The 26,300-nt window shown below is 40.2% G+C and overlaps 1 protein-coding gene across 6 annotated transcripts in view; it reads right to left on the bottom strand.

Annotated features, from left to right (window-relative positions):
• ctbp2l (C-terminal binding protein 2, like) overlaps positions 1-26,300 on the bottom strand; it is a 112,868-nt gene that overhangs the window by 27,509 nt on the left and 59,059 nt on the right. Inside the window, exon 1 of one of the 6 annotated variants that reach the window (XM_028029074.1) lies at positions 8,562-8,731. The exons of the other annotated variants lie outside the window; for them this stretch is intronic. Within the exon in view, the coding sequence (XP_027884875.1) occupies positions 8,562-8,583 (22 nt within the window). The 5' untranslated portion in view covers positions 8,584-8,731. Of the gene's footprint in view, positions 1-8,561; positions 8,732-26,300 lie in introns of those variants that run through there. 6 annotated transcript variants of the gene reach the window in all.

The following is a 26,300-nucleotide window of genomic DNA, read 5'->3' as shown; positions in this document are numbered from 1 at the left end:
TATAATAAAACAACATCGATTACCCTTTTATAGATTTCCTTTACAGTAGAGTCTCTTATTTGGTTTTTTGGTGCTAGTACATCTTTATTTTCCGACTAAGGGACAATAAAATATATTTATATTATACTCCTTATTTTTATATAAATGGATGGATAATTTACTAACTAATGCAGATGGATGGACGGCAAATTATTTACATGTCCCATGCTTTCCCAAACACTTGCTTATTTTTTCAGACTGTGTGACTTGACATTTGCAGTGAATTGCCTCTATGTAAATAAAATGAATTTAAGCCACCAAACACTGTTTTGGCATCTGAAACTCTTTGCAACACTTTCCAACAGCCCTCTCTGAGTTTGTTTGGGGGGATTTCCCCCAGGATTTTCAGCAGAAATCACTGATTACTGAAGAGTTTGTGCAAGACATTTCTTAGATCCTTCAGCAGGAGACAGTGAGGTGAAAGTTTTAGTTTGCATCTCCTCAAAAACAACCTTATCTTTGCTCTGATCGCCATTGGAATTTTTTTTTTGTGTAAAAATCAGAGCAGTGAGCTAAGGTGGAACGTGAGCTGTTAACTTAAACCAGCTCGACGAACCCATTCACATCACACCGATTTCATGTAAAATGAACATTTAAAAAAGAAAGAAGAAAAAAATAGCATCAACTGCGGAGCTCTGCCTTTCAGAAATAAGCCACAAGTGCTATAATCGAAGCGGTGCTTGTATGTAACAGTTTTAGACAGGAGTGGGTGTGTAGGTGAGAGAAGCAGTGGATGAAGCAGGAGGGGAGAAAAGCTGTTGGCAGGCCCCATCAAACCCTCAGGCACAAGTTAGATTGGCTGAACTCTGTGAATCATCCACTGAGTTTCTCTGTGTCTCTAGCTAACCTTTCAGTCTCTTACTCTTTAAATCTCCCCGCTACAGACTTCTTTCCTCGGCTACATCTCACAGCATCGTCTGCTGTATCGCGCTTTATTCCTGGGGATCCTTGTGCGATAGCATCTTCTGACAGCTCTTCTGCTCTGCTGAAGTCTGGCTCCGTGTATTTGTTTGCCCGCTGTGTATTCGAGTCATTTATCTCTCTTCTCACATAAATTTCCTACCGACCTTGGCTATCATTCCTCAGCTGTCTTTCAGTGATCTCCAACCTTCCCCTTTCCGTCATTCCCTCACCTCGACTGTCACTCCTCCTCCTCTTTTCCTATCATTTTCTCCTCCTTCTCCATTCCAGAAGCACACGGCGGCGCTGTGCGGTTGTGTGTGTGTCCTCCCTGTGACAGGCTGATTTTCACTCTGCTGATTTTGATGGAAAGGAGATGATGTATTCAGTCTGGGGAAGCACGGAGGTGACAGGCAACACTCCCCTCGTGGTAAACTGACAGCATGTATATCAAACCAGCCTCAACCAGAATCACTGGGTCTGTCAGCCTCACAATGCCGCCGCACGCGCTTCTGATAAGTGATCCATTCATGACACCCTTATCAGCACCTTTCCCTCTGCACCGTGCAGCTTGACAGCATGCCTGCGGTTTGTGCGTTGGAAATAGTCTGTAATTATGTAGGATAGAATTTCGTTCGTTTAGATGTTGTTACTCGTGGGAATTTTAAGCACCTTCTTATTAAAGTGGGGAAATAGATTTAGAGTGATGGCTGTGTTATTAATTATATTCAGGTCAAAAATATCTAGTGGCGAGTCATCTGGACTGGATTAGAATAAATATGAAAATTACACAAAATATTCAGAAATTCTCAAAGCGGGAAAATAAATGTAAAAGTTGAACAATTAAATGAGGTTTGGGGTTTTAGGAGAAAGAACTGAAAAAATATCCCACATGTTCTATGTATTTGAGAGGGATTAATGTAACAGTAGATGCAGCGTTGTGTCAGTTATGTACAGTCCCCAAAGTATTCGTATCAATTAGGCTTTATCATATTCGTAACCATTTAATTTTTCATAAATGCTTACGAAGAAAAACCTGAAAAGTGTATTTCCATGAAACCCCATAGGATGACATTATATAAACTCCTGTGCAACCAAAGGCATTCAGAAATTGCAATAAAACACGTAATGTGTTAGAAAACGTGTGTAATTTAGTCTCAGTAAAAATCCAGCTGTTCTGTGAAGGCCTCAGAAATATCTTGGAAAACATAAGGGAACAAGATTCACCATGGAGACCAAAGAACACAGCAGGTAGGTCAGGGATCATTTTGTAGGTAAGTTTAAACTAGAGTTCAATCATAGAACATCACAAGCCAATCTGCAAGCCAACCAAGACATGGCGGTCCACCTAAACTGACATATCGGTCAATCATTAATTTCTGGAAGAGCTGCATAAACCCTCAGGTGGGAGAATCTGTCGACAGACAACTATTAGTAAAGCATATTCTCACAAATCCTTTACCACTTCATGTCACTAAACTGTGACATGAAGTGGTGGAAGCATCATGCTCTTTAGCAGGAATATGGAAGCTGGTCCAGGGTAATCCTGGAAAAGTTTGCTGCAAAAGACATGGTAGGGCTTGAAAAACAATTTTAAAAAGATTATTCAAAATATTACATCAAAATGGTTCATATACACAAGATTACTTTACTTCAAAAAAGAAAAAGAAAAACCTTTGAAGACCAGGTATCATCTTCTGTTTACTTCATACTGACGGATTATGCATAACTTTGTTTTTGTCTATCGCATAAAATCCCATCCAAATATATTTAAGATTTTATTAGTCAGATGACAAAATATGACATGAATACATTTGCAAGGCACTGACTTATTATACAAGGACTCTTTAACATGATCAAAAAAAAGAATAAAAACTGTAACGCTCTAATGCCGATGTCAGTGTGTCAACCATTAAATCTCAACTGAAGCATTTACTTTCTATCACACATAACTGCACATTACTTTTATCCGTAGTGTATTTTTAAAGATAATTAACCTCCTTGATGGTTAAATCAAGAGAAATGCATCACATTCTGTCAAAGCTTCACATAGGTGGAGCTGTTCAGGAAAAACCAATTATCCAGGTAGAATCCTCCATTTTCTACCCTTTAGGCAATCACCAGATTTACTGTCACCACCGGATTTGCTCATATTTAATACAGACTGAAATGTAACTCCTAGGCTGGTTAACTTCTACTCTGTTAGCTCTCTGCTTTAGCAGCGGTGTGGCGATGTTACAGAGCAACATCCAGGAATTAAAGAGTAGTTTCCAGCAGGCCAGCCATGTTTTGTTTTTTAGTTGTTGTTTTTCCACAGGCACCGGTGTTGCCGCTTGCCCCCTCATGGTAACCAACCAAAGATATAAACCGAGCTGTGAATCGTGCAGAGATGAGAGAGGGAGATGCACTTAGACATGGTGCAACAAATGTCAACAAATGTGCTAATCACTGAGGGCTGGAGCACGGTGGAGTGTTAGGGGGCATGAGAGAGTGCTCTTAATATCCCTCCTCCGTTAATTAATTCCCCTCGCTTCCTTTCATTCCTCTGTCTTCTCGCTTCCTCTGCTTGTTGCTAAACTGTTGCCAGGCTGCTAAACGTGCGTGTGGATTTTTTTTGTTTCTAATGATTCCGCTGCGTATGAGTTAATTTTCACTAAGGGAGGCAGATGCTGCTGTGCATTTACCTGCCAAAAGAAACGTGCAGCACACTTCGACACAAATACACAACCCCTGCTGGGTCTGTGTAATGATATAGTCTGTCAGATCCAGAGCTGCGGTTAATGATTTTTCTCACTGGTGATTAGTCCTGAAAATGATTTTCCCTCTCTTCAAAATTAATTACCTCTAAGTACTACAACAAGTCAAAAACAAATCAACAAAAACCAGGGATTGAAGAGATGTTTGCTTGTTTAATTACAAAAATAAAGACACAAAAAAAAACATATTTTACGTTATGAGATTCTCAGGCTGAAGTAAAATGATCGCACTGTTTACTCAAATTTATTTGTGCTACAACAATATAATCTTTATAGCCACCGTAACGTTATATGTTACTTATTTTGCTGTTTCAGTTTACACAATGTCTTAAGCAAAAACATACAACAAATTAGTAGATTCATAAGCAGCTTTTAAGTTCTTACTGAGCAGAATATTCACTCTTTGGAGTTATGTTTTTTTCTAGAGAGAGAAAAAACAGAAAGCTGATATCTACTGACTCACTCCTGCAGTCAGCTGCTTCACAGACACGATCTATGAGCCTACCCAACTGTAGTTTTAAAACAGAGATAGTGATGAATGGCACTCTGGTTTGCAAACTGTCGCAGACAGCGATTTGCTGTGCATGTTTTTTTGCAAACATAAGAAACGAGACAGCAAGACCTGAGGAAATCCTTAACGATGCTAACTGCAGCAATCGTTAGAGAGTTTAGAAAGTCAGCTTGGAAATAATTTTGTTTTTGTTTCACAGAGATTATGCCTGCTATTAATAATTGAATGCTTGGGAAGGATACACAACAATAGTATGTTAACTGTTAGCTGAAGTATTCTTAAATCTTTAATTAGTTGGGAAGAGAAAATCAGAAATGACCAAAATCTTTATTGAGAGACATCAGAAATCAGCCTAAAAACTGATTTCGTGCCTTTCTAATAAAAGAACTTCAAACTTTATGCACACCACAATGAAACTCCAACTATTTCATTTACCATAAAACTTGTAGTTGGCTGATTACTAGCCTTAACATGGTAAAAGCAGCCCATATTAAAAAAATTATATCTAATGTTCTTTCAAATCCTGGCAACAATGAATGTTGTCCCAGGTGGTCTTAAAATAAAACCCCTTTCCTAATTAACTAAAGAACCTAACGAAGATAAGAATTAGGTCAGGATCATATTTATTTCGGAAAACTAGGGTTGCTCCAAAAATGAAGAAAGCAAAACACCTTTTAATTTAGAATACAAGGATTTTTAAGATCTACACAGCCTCACATCTTAAGGTTTTTGATTCTAATCACCCCAGTAGAGGAATGGAGGCTGGTGGCTGGAGGCCTCGGATTTTCAGCCAGCAACACTTAGCAAGAGAGTCTGGCAGTGGGATACAGCGGAGCAGCGCTGGGAGATGAGACCAGAGTTTCCATTAGGTGGTGGCAGGGAACGGGGAGTCTCTTCCTACCGCTGGCCTCCACTGCTGGTGTTAAGTTGCCTCGGATGGGGGGGAGAGGGACCAGCAAAGACGGTGAGGGGTGGCTAATGGGAAATGTGATGTGGTCATACGTGAAGAAAAGAAAATGGGGAAAAAGACGGGACAGAAGAGAAGAGCAGAGCAAGAGAAAGGTAGAAATGGGGGACCAGACAAGCCACTCCACTCCACCACACTCTCATTATCATCATCATTATCATCTGCTGTTACCAAGCAACCCCACGCTGCTGTTTGCTAGTGTCGGTACTAGCGGCAGTTTGCTAGTGGCCGGCAGTTTAACCCCCGAAACATGGTCGCCATCAGGCAGTGAGTCAAACAACAAGAGGCTGTGTTTATGGGGCGGGGATGTGAACATCGCCTTGCATGGATGGTGCCCTGGGTCAGCTCTTACTTCTGCTGCTCAACATAGCCACTCTTATTTTCCCTCTTCATGGCTGCTACCATGATACAAAGATCTAGAGAAACTGTTCCAATTTGGGAAGATCTATTTTTCATATTTCCCTTAAAGGTTAAGGAAAAAGGAAAAGAAGACGCCACAGAATGACTTCAACTCACCCCACATAAGCGTTGACTAATCAACAGAAAGCATACCCTGATCTCCCACTTCTAAGGAACCGTCATGTCCCTATTGACTGAAATAAAAGCAATAGCAAACGTGTTCTCGGCACAACTAGCAAATTATGTTCTTTATGGTGCTTGTTTGTCATCCCGTTTTAATACCACCCTGGGTTACTGGCCAAATCAAAACCTGCCACCCTCCTCGCTTGTAAAACTTCCCCTAAGCAAACATGTTTACCTCTTGATTAAAGCTGCAGCGGTATAAAATCTAAAATAAATTACAGCCCAAAGTCAAACTCAGCTGAAATAACTTTTTATTCTCATTAAATTGTGACACAGACAACTGAATTACAGCTGTCTTGTTTTGTGCCCTACAATTCTGGGTCATAGGCAAAATAACAGGTGACACAAGTACATTTTTCAAGCAGTTTGCTTGAAAGTTAAACAATTTTGCTAAAATTTGAGGTCCACAAGTAAAATAATAATAACAATGTTTACCTTTTAAACCTGATAGATCTCATAACATCTCATAAATACACAACTAAGTTGCAACCAAAACTTTTGAGGAAACAAATATGAGATTCATTTTGTGGTGTATTCTCTTCCACTAACAAATGTACATAGACAATAAAATCCCAGCTGGGTAACAATGATGGATTATCAATGATGCATTTTACAAAGTGCAACTTTTTATAGGAAGGGTGTCAAAGAAAGGAAACAGGTCATTCTGCTTTGTGTGTACTGTATTTGGGTCAATGACATCACAAGAGGCACACACGTCAGGCTAATCAGCTGCCTTTAGTGAACTCTGCAGCAAGCAAGCAAGTTTTAACAGGTTTCAAAATAGACTTGGATGCAATGAACACTTCTGAATGAGGAACTTGTTCAAAAACATGTAAGCAAATAGAACCCCGTCCACCCTCGTTAGAGCAAATGACAAAATACGTCCCCTCTGTAGAGATGTCTACAAATCACTGGTTGTCATGGAAACACTGCACACATGTAAACAGGTTGTCTGTAAGGTTTCTCGACAGTAAAATTAGTTGATGTCAGCTTCCAAGTTTGCCTACTTTTGTTTAACACAGCCACCGCGTGGCATTCACAGTAAAAAAGCCACACAGTTGGCAGTTCAGAGATGCGCATATTCTCCAGTGAAAGGGTGCGTTTGATTTAACAACTGGGAATATTTACCCACTGTGGGCTTTTAATGGTTTATTCCAAGCTGTTCATGGTTTCCTTGAATTTATGTTCATCAAACAAAATCTGTATTACATGACTTTGAGTCATTTTGGAGCAAAATAAAAACTGAACTTACCACTGGCATTTTATTTTCTCCACCTCAGTTACTTTAAAAAACATATCCTGTTTATTATGTTTATTCAGAAGTATATTCACCTTTTTTATTCAGTCACTGCATCATGTCTAGCTCTTCAATTTGCAAATACTTGCATACCTTGTAACACATTTACTGCTCAAATTAGATGGTAAGGATTTTGAAATGCATCTTTAGAAGGATTTCTAACAGGCACATCTTCCAACAAAGAATGAGCAGAAGGACAGCCTCTGAACACGACTTCTTGTGTGAAATGGGTTAATGCTTGTAAATCTCAAGTTCAGAAACACTAGTTCATTTCTACTTGTTTTTAAAATACAAATGTATATTGATATTTGTAACAGAAATATTATTATGTTACAAAACAATTCACAGGAGTTGAAAGAAAATTCACATGTGGAAATTAATTTTTTTGACAAAGATAAAGATGTCATGTATTCATGCGCTATGTTGGGCCTCAGTTTTAGTTTCTAACATAGAGCAATTATTTTAAGCAGACTAAATGAGATTAATGTCAGATTGTTCATTTTTAGACTTCTGCCTTATGTGATGTCACCAAAAGCATGTGCAATGGAAGTTTGTTTTTGGGGGGGCAGGGGATTTCATTTGGACTAAATTGTACTTTTGGAGAAGTGGGGAAAAAAAACTAATGACATTACAGTACAAGTTACTGTATAGGTGGCAAGCTATATCTGAAATGAGATTGACTGATTTTACAGAAAAGTCAAGCAGACAGCTTTAAACACCAATGTTCCACAGTTTGCAACGTGCATTAAGGACAAGCTGCAAATGCAAAGTGATGCCTACCAGGAACACACTGGTACAGTGGGAATGCACTTGTATGGACTCAGTAATTAATGGATAGAAACCAGTTTAGAACCTTGGCAATGAGCCAGCAGCTTGACTGTGGTATAATGCACAGATGTGCCATTAAGTCAAACAGCACTTTGTTTTCCTCTATGGAGCTTCCTTCCATTTCCAATGGCACTCCGCCAGAGTGTGTAGTGAATTTACACCGTGGCTAAAAAAGAAGGGGATGAAGAAGGGAGGGTGTAAGCACCCTTTGTTGACAGCCCCCTCTATGCCCTTCACTTCTTTCACTTTCCCAAAAGTAGCGCACAAAGGCCACTTGTCCTGGCACTGCCAGTGCCCCACCCCTGTCCCCAGCTGGCGGCTCGCCACACCATTACGTCCCCCTGCCAAGAAAATGAGCGCACGCATGTTTAAAGCGGTGCCCTCTGTGGGGCACTGACGAACCGGTACCCACATGGCACAACGAGCTGGTGCCCCCGCTACCCTCCTTGTTTTTCATTCTTCCACTGAGACCCCGAAGTGCCGCAGGTCGAAAACCAAAACAAGCCAGGTGCAGACGGCCACGTTACTGACCACAGCAACCCACACACACACAAACACACCCCAGACCTCCTCTTATTCATGACACTCACACACCCCACCACCCACTTCCCCTCCCATCTCCCCCGACATGCCAGACTTTATTAGACATCCAGAAAAGAAAACAGGAAACATGCTGCTTGCCTGGAAAATGTTGCCTCCACATTCTTAAAGGCTCAGAGCCCGAGCATCGCAACAAAAACAGAAGTCGGTGGAAGAAAAGTTGGAGGTAAAAAATGTTTTTAAGCAGAAAAATCAAAACGGAAGACCCTCTATGAAAAAAAAAAAAAAAATCCAAGAAGGGTATCCCCTCCTCCTTCTCCTGCAATGCCTTAACACCCCCCTCCCCTCCCCGCCTCCCTCCTCTCGCAGAGTCACTCTTCTCGCTCTGGCCTCGTCAGTGAAGGGAAGGGGCTTCTGCACTGTGAGTTCACACTAAGCCCCCCGGCTGCATCATCTTTTAGTCCGTGCCTTTCATGGATGGGAGAAAAAAAGAAGCACCGTTCACCCCTCCGCTGCGTCTCTGTCCACGCACACACACACACACACACACACACGGACAACACACGCGCGGACACACACCAGGAAGATGGTGCTGGTGATCGGCTTCAGGAGAAAAGAAGGAAAAGCTTTTGTCCTTTATAATCTCCCGAAGAATAAGAAGAAAAAAAAACGCGGTCAGGGGAGGACGCTAGCTGGAAAGTCTCTGTGCTGCTTCCCTTGTTGTCAGCTGCGCGGCAAACAATCACTGTGCATCCTCTTGGTTTGGTTGGTTTCAGAGGGAGAGGGGACAAAAAATCTCACCGAAGATACAAAATAAAAAATAAATAAATAAAAAAAAGAATCAGTAAATCAGAAATGCTAGCTTGAACATGCTGAGCCGAGCTCTCTGGGCTCACAGGCTGCAATCACTTCATAGGATCCGCACAAGCACAATCCCTCCTCCCTCTTTTCCCCCTCCTCTTCCTCCTCCTCTGCCGCCTGCTTTCTGCTCCCAGTTTTTTTTTTTCTTTTCCTTTTTTATTCCTGATCTGGACTCCTCAGTGTTTTCAGAACGCCTGTCCCATTTTTGTTTGTTTTTTTTTTGCACCACACTTAGCTGCGCACACTATCCCCGACTCGCTTCTCCTCTCCTTCCCAATTATTTGGTCCCTCCTATCATCTTCTCACTTTCTACAATATCCAGGCAGCCAACCTTCTTCTTTTCTGCGTTCCCGCCCATTACTCTGGTCAGAATTTCAGAGTTTCACTTATTCAGATTTCCAGAGTTTGCAAATCTTTGCAGATGGTTTTAAACTATAAAATGAAAACCCACACTTTTTAGCAGACATTTTCACAGGAGTTGGACTTTATGAAATCAGGAAGAATGGATGAATACAGGGATGGATGAATGAATATATCTTTAGTGAATGGGATGGGAAGTAAAGTATGGCACTCATCAAAATGTAATGTTTGTTACCATTTCTCTCAATTGTTGACTGTATGCTATCTTTTCTGACTGTACTTTTGTGGTTTATGTTCAAGGCAGTTCAACCGCCTTGTTGCTGAAATGTGCTATACAAATGAACCTGATTGATTGATAAAGTAAAATGAAAGTAAAATATAAAATTCATTAATATAACTCGTGACTTTTCTAGACATTTTTTTGTTCCCTTCCCTGCTTGTCCCCAAACAGAAATGTGTGCCCATTCTGAAATGTTTAGTGTTACAGTGGAAGATTTGACTGCTGATATCTACTTAGAACAATACTCTCCGCTTGCAGTTGTTGCTGATTTTAAGGAAGTCATCAGCGGTTAGTGTGCTAAGTTCACAGTTTGATCCCAGGAGGGAGGAAGGCAGAGTGGGGCTGGAGTGAGAGATCGTTTGGCTGAATGACCAGCAGGAGAAGAGGCTGGTGGGGAAAAACAAAGCAAGTGGAGCCTCCCTGCCACTCTGCAGCAAGTTCAGGGCATGCCAGAGAAAACACACACACACCTCATCAACTGCATGACAAGCGCAACAAATATATAAAGAGTCCGGCGCCAGAAGCGATTATCAGTGACAGAAAAGTGAAAAGGTGGAACCACTCTGGCACTGTGTGGCTGGAAGTGTCCATCTTTGTAAAAAAAAAAAAAAAACAATGTCACCTGTGAGGAATAATGATGCGCATTCACTTCATGTGTGTGTTTGTGTGTGTTTTTTATCAGCGGCAAAAGCCAAACAAGCAGAGACACAGCACGTCACCGGAGCCGCCGTCTGCAGAAACGACACATCTGAGGACCGTGACCATCAAAGGCTTCAACTTCCTGCCAGCCGGCGAAACAAACACACACACACACACCACCCCAACACACACGCCAGCACACCCCCACACCCTTGATGGAGTGTGGGGATATGGCTGCTCCTCTGATCTTTCTGGCTTCAATAACATAAGAGAAAGTGCAGCAGAGGGTAGAATGAGGGGGGGAGGGCTACTGACAGAGATATGTTAATATGGAACATGATAGAGATGGATCACATCCCAACAGACACTGAATCAATCTGGGAGGTTGGGAATTTTTAGGGATAAAAGCAGAGGTAGAGGAGGGTGAAGTGTTTAGGAATACTGCAGGTTTGTTTGAGTGGTCTCTTCTGATGCCATGATAAATAGTACAGAGATTTTTCACCTTTTAAATGTTTGTTTAACATAAAATTTGTCACACTACTAATGAATATTTTATTCTAGAATAATCTGCAATGAGTCAAAATTAGGGGAAAAAAAACCTACTTTTACATATATTGAGTACAAAGAAAAAAAATCCATGATTGAGAAATTACAGGTAACAAACTAATGGATCAATACTTTTTACAACCCCCTTCTGGCATTTCACGTCTTGGAGCTCACAGTAGGATGTTTGACCATTCTTTTTTGCACATTCTGTCCAGAATCCTGGGTCCTCGCTTAAGCTCTCTTCTCTTCGGTTCACCTCATAGGTTTTTATAAACGATTAAACCTAAGAGGATGGAGGATATCATGACAATTATTCAATTTTCTAACAAATCATACCAGATTTTTATTTTTTTAAAATAAGAAGTAAAGTAATTCAAATAGTTCAATGTCATGGATGCTGCCAAAGTTCAAGAGAGGAAGAAGAAAATGCCCACAGCAAATCCTCTACTATATTGGTGAGTTTGAGATGGTCTTCCACATTTATTCCTTTTTTCTTTACACCACATCCACTTGGAGTCATTAATGCAGAGAATCTCAGTCTTAGTGCCATCCAACCAAAGCACACATTTTGAGTTAAAATCCCAGTAGTGATAGACAAACTCCACCCATGCTGGTGACAGTAGCACAGAAATTCTAAACATAGATTTTTTTTTTTTTACTCCAAATCAACGACGGCCAATTATTTTTCCAAACAGGCCCACATGAGGAACTGTTTATGGTGACAGTCCAATTATGATAGTAACATGATGACGGCAGTTGCATTAATTGGATAAACAAATATTCCACAAACGTGAAAATAAACTTTACACTTTTATTAATCGACTGCTATTAATAGTAGACTTTGCAATTAACTGCTACGGTTTAAAATTTTGTACTAACAACAGAAGCTTTATTCTATTTGACTGCTGATTGATTTTTGAAAAAAAAAAGCACTTCCAAAAAAAACAAAAACATTACAAACATCGATGCTCTTGTATTTTACAGCAGGTTTCATCAAAAAAGGTTGACTCAAGATGTAATCCCTGAGCAGCGGAATGTTCTAATCAAATGGAGCCGCTTTACAATTGACATCCGTAAATAAATAAATGAGTAGAGCTGCGTAATGTTAAGAAAAGTAATAGTGTGAAATTTTCGCTTCCATTTCTCACCCGTTTAGTTTTAGTATACTGGGCACTATCGACTCTGTAAGGTGTGAGCACCAACCACAGTGAGATTTCATTCAACAAGGTGAATGTATTATTAATAACCAACTAATGTTTTCTTTTCAGCTGGTCCTCTGCATTATTATTAATGCACACACTGATAGTGCCATACTGCTGCTCTGTGCAACTCTGTATTAGAAGCTTATGCATTATTAAAAACTACACACTCTGCATCAGTCTTTATTTAGCAGTTGAGTCAGTTGTGCTGATATCGCTACCAAAATAGAGCAACCACAGTGGTCACCTTCACAATAAAAGCAATACATTTCGATTTGCATGGGGAATTAGCTAATTTGCCATGGTTTATTATAGCGTTTTTCCACTAACCACTACAGCAATTGTAGGACAGTGAAAGGGCTTGATTCAAACAACCAGTTGGCATGTACACAGAATTTATTGGTCAATATGAAAACATGGTAATCCCTTTTTCACTCTCTTTGCTGCAGTTCCCTAAAATGAACATGGCAGATTATTTATTTACCTGCCTTACAATCTCACCGTGAGTTGTGGCAAAATGAAATACGTCCTTATCTAGCGTTATCCCTTATGCAAGGGACTCCTTACTTAGAATTACCTTGCATTCATTTTGGGGGTAAAGGATTTCAAATTCAGCTTAATTATTTATATGGGAAACAGTGAAATTATTAAAACTGAAGGACTACTTTCCCTATTTTCGCCTCTCTTTCTAAGAGCCTATAAAAATGTTGATCTCAATGGGCTTAATAATGTTTGAGTCCAACAGTTGATGAAAACGTTGTTACGCGTTTGGAGAGGGCGACGAAACACTAATGAGAACAGATTGGCACAGCAGGGAACCTCCCTGCAAACAAACAACTGCTTTCACAGACGAAAGGCAGCCAGACATGAGTTTAAACCAGGACTGACTTCACATCTGTTTCCACAATGCACCGGTTCAGCCACAGCAATTATCCATCCGTCGTCAGTAAATATTATCGCATGAACATAAATTATTTGGTTATCCGTGTTTGTTTTTGTAGCTTACTCTCTTTTCTTATGGTTCTAAGCCTTTTAAGTATAATGTCACGCAAAGAAATACTGCAACCTCCCTCCCCCACTCCCACCAGAGTCAACAATGGAAAATCCATCTCTTCTGTTGGCTCCTTAAAGCAGAGTTACGTTGCAAAACACTTACTCAGTGTGCTCATGAAGAGGAGAGATGAGACCCGAAGTGAACCTTTTAGTCTGCATGGAAAGCGCTAGTATCCCAAACACATCCTCCCCAGTATGAGACATGATGTTGGCAGCATCATGCTGTGGGGATGGTTTTCCCTGGCAAGAACAGGAAAGCTGGTGAGAGGAGTTGGGACAATGGATAAATAGAAATACAGGGAAAACCTTGAAGAAAAAAAATCTTATGACTTCTAGCAGAGCTAAAGGATTTGAATTCCAGTATGGAATTTTAAAAGGGTCCAGTCAAAGTACATACAAATTCAGAGTCTGTAGCAAAACGTTTTGCAGATGTTTTACTAGACATTAGACATTGTGCAAATGGCAAAATGTCTAAAATAATGACCACTCTCAACAGACTGGCTGAAAAAAACCTAGCTGTTGAGCCAGCTGTAATTCTAAAATTCAGTTTGCTTTTTATTTATTAGATTTATTACACAGGCTGTAATCTCCCTCCAGCTGGATGCCTTCTTTGAGCCCCGACCCTTGGCATAGTAAAACATCAGAAGCAGCAGTCATGCTCTGGAAGACCCCACAATTGGCCCAAGTCTCCTATGTGGATTTAACACAGAAAAGAATCTCTCTTCTTTAACCAGCCTAATTATAGTGTATTTGCCCTTTTCCTGTAAGTGCAAGAACTTGGCTGATGAAACGAGCTGAATGTAGAGGCCAGTTAAATCCCCCTAAAGCCCTTAAAGGGATTTTTAGGAAATCAGGAGGGCGAGCCAACCTGCTGCTTGGAGACAAGGCCTGAGTTCAGGGCATCTGACTGGAGGTTCAGGGGTTCAATGCAGATGCTGGACTTAGGTTAAAGGGGGTTTCCGCTTCCCACCAAGTTTACCACAGAGGATTTCCCTGTAATCTTTTAAAAGGAAGCTTTCGTTTTTCTCTTTTTCTTCCATTTCTATTGCCTTTCTGAAACACATTCTTTCTATTCTTTAGCTTTTCCTGACTTTTATTCTACAGGGAAATTCAATTGGTAGTTTAGGACGGGCAGTCAGGAATCTGCTAATATTCACACTGGCCTCATATGAAAAATCAAAGTGAACTGGATACTTCTGATTAAGCTGCAATCACAAAGCCACTCTGAAGGTGCAGCTTTTTAGCACATCTTGAACTTAGCTTCTGTTATTCTCTGGTCTCTTGGTCTATTTTTTTTATCTGCTAAGTAAATACAATAATTTCAACATTTTTGTGTGTATAAATAATAGCAAAGTCCAACGCATTTCAAAAGAGACTTAATCCTTCTTTATTTGCTTGTACATTTTTGAAGCATATGGTGTTTCCTTGTGAAATCTGTGCTTTTATTTTGTAGGTTTTACCAGTAAAGGAAGGTAATCCAGTTTGGTAAACTGAAAACAGGGGAAATAATGAAAAAAGAAAAGCCAAAAGGCCAATATGCTAGTTGACAGAAGGCAAGGTATGTTAAAGAGCGTAAGGTTAATGAAGGTAATGTTAAACTCTTGCTAAGAGGACTAAGAGTGGTTGCTGTTTTCTTCTATTATTTAGGTCAGTATGTGTTTTACCATGTTTATCAGGACCTACAGTTAGTCTGAAATGAACTTTTCTTTATGAATGTGGAAGAGCAAAGCATTAGTTTGATGTTTTCTCTTTCTTTATAGCTCTTATGGTGTGTTCAGCACAAAAGTATACAGAAGAAACACTTATTAGTTAAGTGTTATGAACGAGGGATGTTACAACTGGTTTGCACACTGGATATTCTGTCATTGTGTGCTACAAAAGACCATAAGACCCTTCAAGGATTCTCAGCCCTTATTTTAGCTGTTTTCTCCCTTTATATATATATATATATATATATATAGTAATATATATATAGCCAGCGTGAACAACAACAAATAGCTGACTGGCTGGATGAATAAACAGATGGCAGGATAAAAGACAATCAGATGAATGAGAGAACAAATCTCTTGTGAGTAAAATAAAAGCCACAATTCTTCTATGACTGAACAGATGCAACAATAATTAACTCATAAGATCAACCTTGATGTCTGGAGACTGCGAGCGACTATTTCTCCTTGTAGTGCTTTGAAATATGATTTTTCTTTAGTTCGGCGCATCAAAACTAAGAACTCCTACCAACAGGATTTAGTTTGATGCATTTTTTGAGTTTAATAACAGTCATGATGTGTTGCATAAACTGGAATAATTTTGTAATTTCTTTTATTTTCCCAAGGATTTGAAACCATTACGGTTATCTCTATCGAAAAACCCGCAGCACAATTTTTCTTTTATTTCATAATCTCTAGGGGAAAAAAGGTGAAACATATGCTACTTGGATCTCTGCAGGTGGCATAGTTTTCTTCTGATGCATTGTTCATTTTCATGTATTAAATATTTAACTAAGAAGCGCAGGTTTATTCACCTGACTCGTACTTGTAGGCAGGGTAAATGTCACCCCTCAGGCATGTATGTGTTGACATACATGCCTGAGGGGTGGTAGAATTCCCCCCCTCCCTCCATCACAGCAGCTGTCCAGATAACAAACCTAAGTAAACAGTGCCTCTCTGCTTTTGTTTTCTCCAATTCTCCATCTTTTCATCCCTCCCTCGCATCGGTCCCCGCGGAACCGCAAGGAATGGGGCTGAAAAGATGCAGGGATGACGGATGGAGATAGCGAAAAATGGAAAAGAGAAGGGATAAATTACAGCATGGGAATGCAAATGAGCTTATTTTATTTGGGGGTAGCCAAGGAGGGCAGGCAGGCTTTATCTTCCAGGCAGGAACAGCCCCCCTGTGGCCTCTGGATCAGTTGTAGCATGAGCGGAGGGAAGAAAAGCGAACATTCTCACTCTGTCTTTTTTACTTGGGGAGAAATAAAAAAAAAGAGAAAAAAAAAACAAAGCGAGAAATATAGCAAATACAAAACCTTTCTACTCTCAGAGGCTGCTGCAGCCATAAAATAAAAAGACATTCTGCTCTGCTGTTATGCCGCCATCGCCACTGTTTTTCCTGCACCTCCTCCACCCAGATCATAAAGAAAGAAAGTTGCAGCAGCATGGGCACAGAGCCTGGCTAAACATACCCCTACCACCACTGCCTCCGACTCCCTGCCACCCCCCTCCCCTCCATCATGGAATGAGAAAGTAAGCATGGGGAAGGAGCTGGGGAGGGAGGAAGCACTTGGAGTCAGCTGCAGGTGGTCTCCAGATGTAGCAGCTCTGGGGACAGGCCACTCCAGCTCTGTTAAGGCCAACTCCAAGCGCCCTCCTTTTTTCCCCTTTTCCTTCCATCGCTCCTCCTCTTCTTGCAGTGACAGGAGCCATCTGGCCTGGCAGTGAGAGGGAGAAGCACAAAGTCCCACCCTCTTCAGAGTGGCCCCTGGATGCCACTCAAGAGTGCACGAGTAAATAAAATGCATGCACGCACACAAATGCATGCAACCCCCCCTCCCCCATTCCCTCTTGAAAAGCTGTCACATGGCTATTAACCCGTCCAAGCTGCAGCCCAGCTGTGCTCCATTATGATAAAAACTCCAGGGTCAGGGGGGGTCCTGTCGGCTAGGAGTCAGCCCCTCAGATATTTTGCGGTGTCCACTTACAGCCTTTTAAAGCTCGATTTGCTAAAGAGTTGCAGGCATTTTTATCACCATAAACTCCCGCCCACCTGCTCATCCGTCTCCCTCCACCGTGCCAGATGATGTTTCACACTTCCCCAAAGATTCTACAATACCCAGAAACCCATTGTAGCCTGCAGAAAGGTGCATTTTGTGAACACCACACCCGTCACCTGATGCTGTCCAGGTATGACATCAGCACCAGAGACACGGTGGAGCTTAAAATATGGTAACCTGGAGGTAACATGATGTTCCTAAACAAATGAGTCTCACAAGAGTTCCCAGGAAGACAAAGAGATTGACTTGCTTTTTTTTTTTCTTTTTCACAGAGAAAATCAAATTGCGTTCTACAGTTGTCAGTCATTATGTCTTGGTTAAAAATAGGTTTTGGAAAAAGGTTGGCCACTTAAAGCCCTTACCTCTTCCTGCAGGAACATTTGGTCTTTGTTCAGCCTGGGAATACTCTTAAAAGGATTCCTGGGTAATTGTCTGTGCCGAGGTAGGAGCTGGTATTGAAGGAAAATGGACTGTAATGACCGACAGGAAGCACGGTAGTAACATAATGGCATATGGGAGCCACGCAGGGTCAGGTCTGTGTGGTTCTCCGAGGTATTAATAAATAATAAAACATTAAGTCCTCCTTTTCGAGCCTGGGCAACATGCAAAGCAGAAAACAAAAGACTGGCATCTTGAGTAGTTTTTGGTTTTATTTCATTTATTGTTTCTGTTTCGCTTGAGTATAAAAAATACCATTAAACAGACGGCTATTTCTCTTTGCTACTCTTCAAACTTGAAAAGACCTGAAAACATGCAGTTCACAGAAGAGAAGTATGTTTAGTCTGTTTGTAGTGCTGGTTGGGTATTGGTAACTCCTTAGGGTGCATTCACACCAGCTCTGTTAAGTCCACTTTAATCGATTTCTAGTTTGTTTGCCTAAAATGTCTGGTTCATTTGACGAGGAGTGAATGCGCAATCGGACTGCGATGTAGACCAAAAAAGCGAAGTCTGGTCCACCTAAAAATATTGGTCTCAGTTCGAGTGAAACCGAGATTTGAATAGATATGTAAAGCGGACAGGAGACCGCTCCAAATGCAGGGCATTCTGGGTAAATACAACCAAAACAAACAAGTGAGTATAGCGCTAGTGGAAGAAATGGATTGTGGTCTTTTATCAATAACCGTCCTTTTTCAACAGGTCTGTTTTAAGAAATAACTGCAACATCAGTTTTTTTTGTTCTTGCATAGCAATTAGACACACAAATTAGTAAAAGGGTGAACCAGTACATGAACTAGTGATCTGTGCCACAAAGAAATAAGTTTTAACCCATCTGGGAACCAGTATCCAGCTTGCTCATTAAAAAAAAAAAAAAAAGACACCGATGCAAGTTAATACTGGACAAATAACGATTCGCATGAGAGCCTAATGTCTCCAGCATTTAGAAAAAGAGAATAAAGTCACAGCAGAGAGGGCACTGACACTTAAGAGACTTTTCCTGCTAATCCTCTCTGCCTTTTCTAAAGCGTTCTCGCATGGGAGATATTCTGAGAGGCTCCGCTGTGTTTGCTGGCAGCTGAGCTGAATGAACAAGAACCGGTAGCATTGATTTACAGCATGAGCCACAGATCAAACCACAGGGCAAAAGACCAGGCTGAAGTACAATGGGAAATGAATGACAACTGGTCGATGAGGATGGCCACAAACGACCAAAAGCACGCTTGTTCCAGGAAGAGAGGCGGTGCAGCACTTCAAGAAAAAAAGAAAGATCCTCAGAGAGAAAAATATCCACCGTTTCACCTTTTATTCCCAACCTATTTATTTTCCTCCGTTTTCCTCTTCATCCTCTCTCTTTCTCAACCCCCACCTTGCTGGCCATGGACCATGAAAAAAGTAAATATGTGCACAAGGTAAAGCAATTGGTTAACCTTTGAAATACCCTGCCAATGAGATCGACTGCTCTTTACTCCATTCAGCTGGAGGAAAAAAGTAAAAAAAAGAAAGGAAGAGAGAAGAAGGGAAAAAAACACACACACAATGTTGGCCACCACTTCAGAAAAGATATTCAATATCCATGAGCTTTTTCATTTCGCACTGATGAATAATTCAGGGTGACCTGCCCACTGCTGAGCGAGGGAGGTGGGAGGGGGATGGAGATCACACACACACATGCATAGCCACAAAAAGTAGAAGAAGGAGGAGGTGTGCAGAGGTAGTTGTCTGTTTAAGTGGATGCAGCTGTTGCTGTTCAGCACAAAACCGATCTCCTCCGCGGCTGCTGTGGAGAGAGGTGCAACCTGCAGCACGATCGACGGCGGATAATTGGGAAGATTAGATGAAAGGGAAGCCATTTTTTTCTAGAATGCTCAACAAACACAAATTGCCGCTGACATGTAAACAAAAAAAAACTAGAGAGGCGGACGGAAGAGAAACAAACATGACAAAGCATCCTAGTAGAATCTTGAAAATGATGCTTATCGTGTATTAAGTAAACAATAAAAACGTTCCATAACTGTCGATTTTTATCTGTAAAGGAAAATTCATCTTTCTGGGCTAAACTTGACGTGTATGGGGAAATTAACACTTCTCTCTGAGTGCAGCCTCGTCACAGTAAAGCATGATGACAGATGCATCATGATCAGAACCCTTCAGCTGGATAACAACTAAAAACAAACAGACTAACGTACAATCAAACGATGAATATCAAAGCCTGACCCAATCAAAGTCCAGAGTTCAATCTAGTTGAGAATCAGTTGAAAAACTTGAAAGTTGATATTAGTAGATGCTCTATTTCAAGTCTGACTGAGCTTGAGGTATCTTTTATAGGAAGAATGGCCAAAAAGCTCTGTATGTTAATGTGGAAAGTTAGTGAAGACTTGAAGCTGTAATTTGCTGTGAAAGGAGGATCCACTTCACAGCTATGCACCACTGTTGCTATGTAACACAAAATACAAAGAAATACAGTGAGGTTTGTGGTCGTAACATGATCAGTGTTACAAATACTTCAGGGAGGAACTTCATGTAGAATAGTTGCATCATACTTAAAAAAAACAAACAAAAAAAACCCCCACAAAATCATGAAGGAGTTAAATTTTAATCTTCATGGTGCTCATTGTTCACCAACCTCTGATGCATTCACACCCGGACCCGGGTCACACACTGACTAATTACTCACCACTGTACTCTGTTTACTAATTAGGCTGCTTCTGAAGGCAATTGGGTTGAACTGGATTTTTTAAGGGTATCAGAACAAATACTTATTTGTACTAACATCAGCAAAAATTTCATGAATTTTCTACTTTTGATTGAGTGACTTGCAGCCCTTAACTCAACTTCTTCACGATGATACAGTGCTACTTTGAAGCCAAATTAGCACAGCTTTCAAAGACTGAAGTGATTAAGCCGCTGCTTTTTTACTTAAGTGCTATCAGTTGACATCTGCGATTTAGTGTTATGAATAAAAGGATTTACACTAAATAGAGTTTGAGCAAAAACAAAATTCATAATCGCAGCGGTTTTTCACCAGCATTAAATACGATTTCACAGTAGATTCAACCCAGTGTGGAGAAAACCTTGACCTTATAGGTGCTTTTTCAGATCAGGAGTAACACCGCTGATCCTGTGCAAAGGTCAGATTTTACCACTGCACACACTAACACGAATTCACACTCAAAACACTCGAACTGCCAAGGAGAGGGGAGACCAGCTGTTCCTCATTCGCTCGAAAGCTCCATTCCCTCCAGAACCCATTAATCCCTTGGTGAGCGCAAGCGATGGTTTGGAAATATCAAGACAAGAAACGGGAAGTTCGGGGGGGAGGGGAAGGCGGCGAGTGGACAGACCACTTGACGACACTTTTCTTTCCCTCAGTTTGTAGAAAAAAAGTACCCCAGTGGGAAAATGGATTTTTCCTCGCTGCACTTCCCCTCAGGACACAAACTTAGTTTCAAGAGGAGATGGTCAAGCAGATAGCACAAAAAACGTCATGTAACATTTAGCAGGTTCTCAGGAAACTGGAGACACAGAAAAAGGAGGGCTGCAGACTGAGACAAGAGACAAAATATAGAGGTTAACAGCGGCCATTTAACAGTTTGATCTCTGCAGAGCATATGGTGCATAAAGAAATGTGAGAAAGTTGTCTGATTTGTGCCCTATTGTATGTTTGTAGTGTTTATATTCAAAAATAGTTTAATTCCTCTAGATCAGAATAATAAAATTTACTAACAAGGGTTCATTCACGGTATTTTACCCTGGTTCTTATATTTAAGCATTTTCATTGCTGCTAAAAAAATATTTGGATCCTTACAGATATTTTGCTGCTTCTTTGTTTTTCGTCATGCTAAAATGTGACAAAATCTGCACTGTCAATAAAAATATTTTTATTGCTAAAATCCAAAAGGCTACACGTAAAAACTGAAATGCTTTCAGAATGACAGTGTGAAGCCTCAGTGGTACAAGATGTACACTTGTTCCCCTTTAAGATGGGTTTGTGCGCAAAAAACAAAACACTCAGACACTTTAAAGCAGTTTAGCAGAGGACAAATGAAAGCACATTAGGTATGGATCCTTGTGAATGTTCTTCCAAATACAGGGAAGGAAATTAAAAACCCATTCAGCCCCTGACAGATACATGTGCTGGGAGATTACATAACTGTCGGCTGCAGCATCAGAAGTCTCCAATCAGAAAAACTGATTTGCAGCTTTTAGTGTCATAAAATGGAACCTAAAACAGCACAGAAAGAAGAGCTCCAGGTGAAGTGACACGTCCAACAAGACCTACCCACAAACGCAGCGTCCCTATGACGCCTCCTAATTCTCCTGCCCAGAAAAGCACATCTAAAGATGCTTCACAGATTATCCCCACAGGGAAATCCACGTGCAAAGCATCTACCTTTACCTAATCTACTAAGCACACACACACAGCAAAAGGCTACAAGCCAATCACGTCTCTTTCGAAGGAGGCTGGGGTTGTTTCACATGACGCTAAAGCCAGGGTTTACTCACCTGTGCTGCTCTGTGGGATGCCACTGATGGACACCTCCATGGCCAATCTGAGGGCTGCAAGGCGCTCTCCCTGCTTCAGGTGGAAGGGAACTGTTGCATCTAAGCTAGACTCCACCGTTTAAAGCCACAATTAGCTCTGCTTACGGCTTTAGCCAACCAATACAGTCTCAAGTGGAGAACAGAGAACAAACATGGGCCCTCCCACCTGAAGTCTGCTTTAAGAGTAAGAATTGATTTAAAAAAAAAAAAAAAAAAGAATTTGTAGTTTGATCTAAGGTAATTAAATGAAAAAGTGTATTTACAAAAAAGCAGGTATGTCTAAATTCACTAAAATAAGACTGAAAAGTATGTTCTGTCTGTCCATTGAACCACTGAAGTACCAGTCACAGTATGCATGAAGAAACCTTCATTCCTCAAAACTACAGTATTTAAAAAGCCTGATGGCTTTGAATTCTTAAAATACTTTGCCATTTTACATGATTTGCATGTATAAATAACAAATTACAGACAGAAAAAGAGCTAAGGTATATTACAACAGCGGAAGCTATAAAAACCTGTTAACCTTGTATTTAAACCTGAGTGCTACAGTAACGTAATACGACAGCCAACTCCTGTGTCTCATGGACCTTTATGAAACTCCCTTCTACACAAGACAATACCTTAAAAACCACAACAGACATAACCGGAAAGATGAGAAGATAGTGAAGTAGAGTGTATTCAAGAATTGCCACCTGAATAGATATACAAGACATGGAAGTAATCTTTGTGTTAAGCCGCTGATGAACCAGAGACAATGTCAGAATCGTCTTACCTAGGAGGTTCAAAGTCCTCTTTTCATCTGGAAATACAGAGCCATTTAATCTCATGTTGGTCCATTGTGTTTTATCAAGTCCAAAATCAAAGTGGCTGTCCATCAGTAAATTATAGAAAACCTAATGTTTCCCTTTACTGACAAGCTTTTTGGAGATGCTGATTTTATGTTCCAGTAGGACCTGGCCAATCGACAAAAGTTCAAATAACTGTTTGAATGACCGTGGTATCACTCTGTTTTGTTGGCCAACAGATTCACCTGATCTAAACAGAATGATGTCAAGATTAAGATGAACGATGTAAGACCCAACCATACAGACGAGCTGTTATTAAAGCAACTTAACATTCATTTCTCTCAGATAAGCCACAAGCTGGTTGTCTCCATTCCAAACCTCGATGATACAGCAAATCAGAAAAAAGGAGCACAAATTAAGTATCAAGGGCATATACCGTGCAGTGCTGGGACTATGGATAACAAGTCTGCATTAATTTAACCTTTCTTCATGTGCATCTTGATGATCATAAACCATTGTTTGTAACAGAAGAGGCTCTTTGCAGATACTTTCACACAAAAATGCAAAGTAATACATGTGCGGCACACAGAAAGAAGCGGGGAGGTGAGAAAAAAAAAGTTTCATTAAGCGCCCTGCAGCGTCTCATTATTTTCACTCTATATTCATCCTTGAACGCAAAAAAAGGTTACAATTGAAGAAAAAAAACAAGCGCTAAACTGCATGCAGCTCCCCACACTTCCTATTTCCTTAAATGTAAAGATTATCCATCTCTGATTAGCACAGAAATTGAAGTTGCCTGGCAACACACAATTAAGAAATATGCTTTCCGATCAGTGGCAAGAGCGACCTCTTATCAGATGAAGTTGGAGCAGCAACAAATGTTGCAGTCACATGCAAATGACGCCAGCTGTGATAAGAGTGTTATGGGTAGTGGTGACCCCTGACAGAAGAGGATGTTTTCCATAAAGCTCAAAAAAGCCTCTCCCTCCCCATCATCTGGATCTGCTTCTTATTTCTTTGACAACACATGAAGGGAGGCCACTTCATAAAAGTCACTACTTTGTATCAAGTGCAGCAGACCACAGAGCCATTAGGAGGGGAGTAAGATTAGGTGTTACACAGCTAAAAGCAAAGTTACCAGCTCCCATTAAAAGATGTTTGTTTGTTAAACTTGAAATTTAGGTGTTTAGGGATAATTAAAAAAAGTATCCCACATGATGGTTCTAAAATATAAATTAGCTGTGTGTAAAACTCAAACAGTTTCACAATATTTCTACAAGACTTTTTGAGAAAACTTCTGTAGAGCATAAAATAAATACTTTCATAACTATTTGCACGTAAGCCCATTTGTGTGACCTTCAAACATAATACACGGCTGTAATATTAAATTTCACTATGGCTATAAAACCACATGACAGAATTTCTAAGTGTCTGTCATAACTGCTATTTATTGGCAATGATTTTAAATGTCACATCAAGACTAAGATGAAGACAATCGATGACTATCATAACCAGTCGACATTAAAATATTTATTAAAGAATTTTTTTTTTGTAAATTAATCTTTTTAAATTACATTTCTCCCTGAAGGTTAAGCTGCTGTGCTGCTTTAGGCTCCTGGAGAAAAAACTGACCACTTTCTCTGTACCTTTCTGTAGGAGGGCATTGTTTGAGACAAAAACTAATCTCTCTCTTTCTCCTGTTTTTTACTTTTCTTTAACTTAGGAAGCACTCCTACATCAAATCGTCTGTTTATTTTATTTGCATCTGCTCTGTCTTCTCAAACCTGTCAGTCATGGCAGATATGGGTGCTTGTACAAAGTCAGGTTGTGGTTGTGCTGGAAGTTTCTTCCTGTTTAAGGGAAGTTTTTCCTCTTCACTGTTGCTGCATGTTTGCTCAGTATGAGGAAGCATGTAGCAAGAGATTGTCTACAGTTGTTACATGGATGAATTATGTAAGTCAATCTTGGTTCCCTTCAAACTAATTTGTACAATAATTTGAACCTAATGCACTAATTGTTGGCTAGGATCAGTAGTGTGATTTAACTGAAATGTCTTTTTGGCCCTATATAGTTAAACTGAATTGGATTGATTTTCTCCAAGTTGATGTGTGAGAATTGACATTTTCTCCAATCATTGGTCAGTTCCATCTAAAAACTACAATTTCAAAACAACTACAGTGGACAAAGGGTGAATAAAGATTTTTTAAGTTTTTAAAGACTGAAAAGCTCTAAAGTATCAAGGAAATGTAAGTTAGGCAACAATAAATATGTGCTTAGACGCAAACCACAGCAGCACAGGCGCCTTGCTAGAGAAGCAGCTGTGACACCCAGGGGTTAATGATGAAAGATAAAACTGGCCTAAGTGCTTTTTTAAGGTGCTGAATGCACACTAGGCAGTCAGACACACCTGTCTCCTACATTTTCCTTTGCAAAGGGGTTTATGGAAATGTTTAGATCAATGTTTCGCTAATTTACTATTTTTCTATATGTGGTACTGTGCAGAGTTAGTGCAATGTAAACTCACCCCCTTTTAATTACAGTACATTTCTATGTAGGTATTAATACAAGCTATTTTAAACACCATACTGTGCTATAATTTGACTAAACCAAGGCCATAATTTCAAAAGTGTAATTAAGAACATCCACTGCTGGATTGTTGGATGGCACACAATAAGAAACTGTGCATGCACACAATTAACTGTTACCAATTAACAGTGACGGTTCTGGACTGGGGAAGAAGTCTGGAGAACCAACAGAGATCCCCTATATGCACTGGGAGAGCATGGACACTACAAGCAGAAAGACCCCAGGCTGGGATTCTGCATCGGGACCTTCCTGCTGCAATGCAACAGTGATACCAAATGTAAAAGTATATAAAAAAATAACTTTTCTTTTCTTGGAGGGATGCAGGCTGTTTTGATTAAGCAAGAAAATAGCTTAGATTATTTGAAAAAATAGCTAAGGTGAACTGATCAAAAGAATAATTGATGACTTGCGATTAATTGAGAAATAAAAACACACAACAAATACTTGATATATTGATTTGAAAAGAACAACAAAAAATAGCTGCTAATGATAACACTAAAAGTCAATTCGAGAATAAGGCATATTTTTTTATTAAACAACGGTTTAAATTTAATTTTGAAAGAGGCAAAGAGAAAAAGGCAATGTCTTTGAGTTGTGTTGCACTAAAGAAACACAGCTGAAGCTACAAAAACCAGTTGCCTATTATAGTCTACACAAACATACATCCAATTAGTGTAATTGGATTTTTAACTGTTAAGCTCCAGATTAGGTGAGAGTACAACGTAAAATAGAATGACAGCAACGTCTCTTACATACTAAAAACAAGCGGTGTATTAAAAAAAAACTATCTCAAAAGGCAAAGTACATTTGAAAGATGGCTGC

The sequence above is a fragment of the Xiphophorus couchianus genome, chromosome 10 (genome assembly GCF_001444195.1).
Source record: "Xiphophorus couchianus chromosome 10, X_couchianus-1.0, whole genome shotgun sequence".
NCBI lineage: Eukaryota > Metazoa > Chordata > Actinopteri > Cyprinodontiformes > Poeciliidae > Xiphophorus > Xiphophorus couchianus.
Note: the sequence above shows the minus strand (reverse complement) of the source record. Positions and strands in the feature narration are given on the sequence as shown.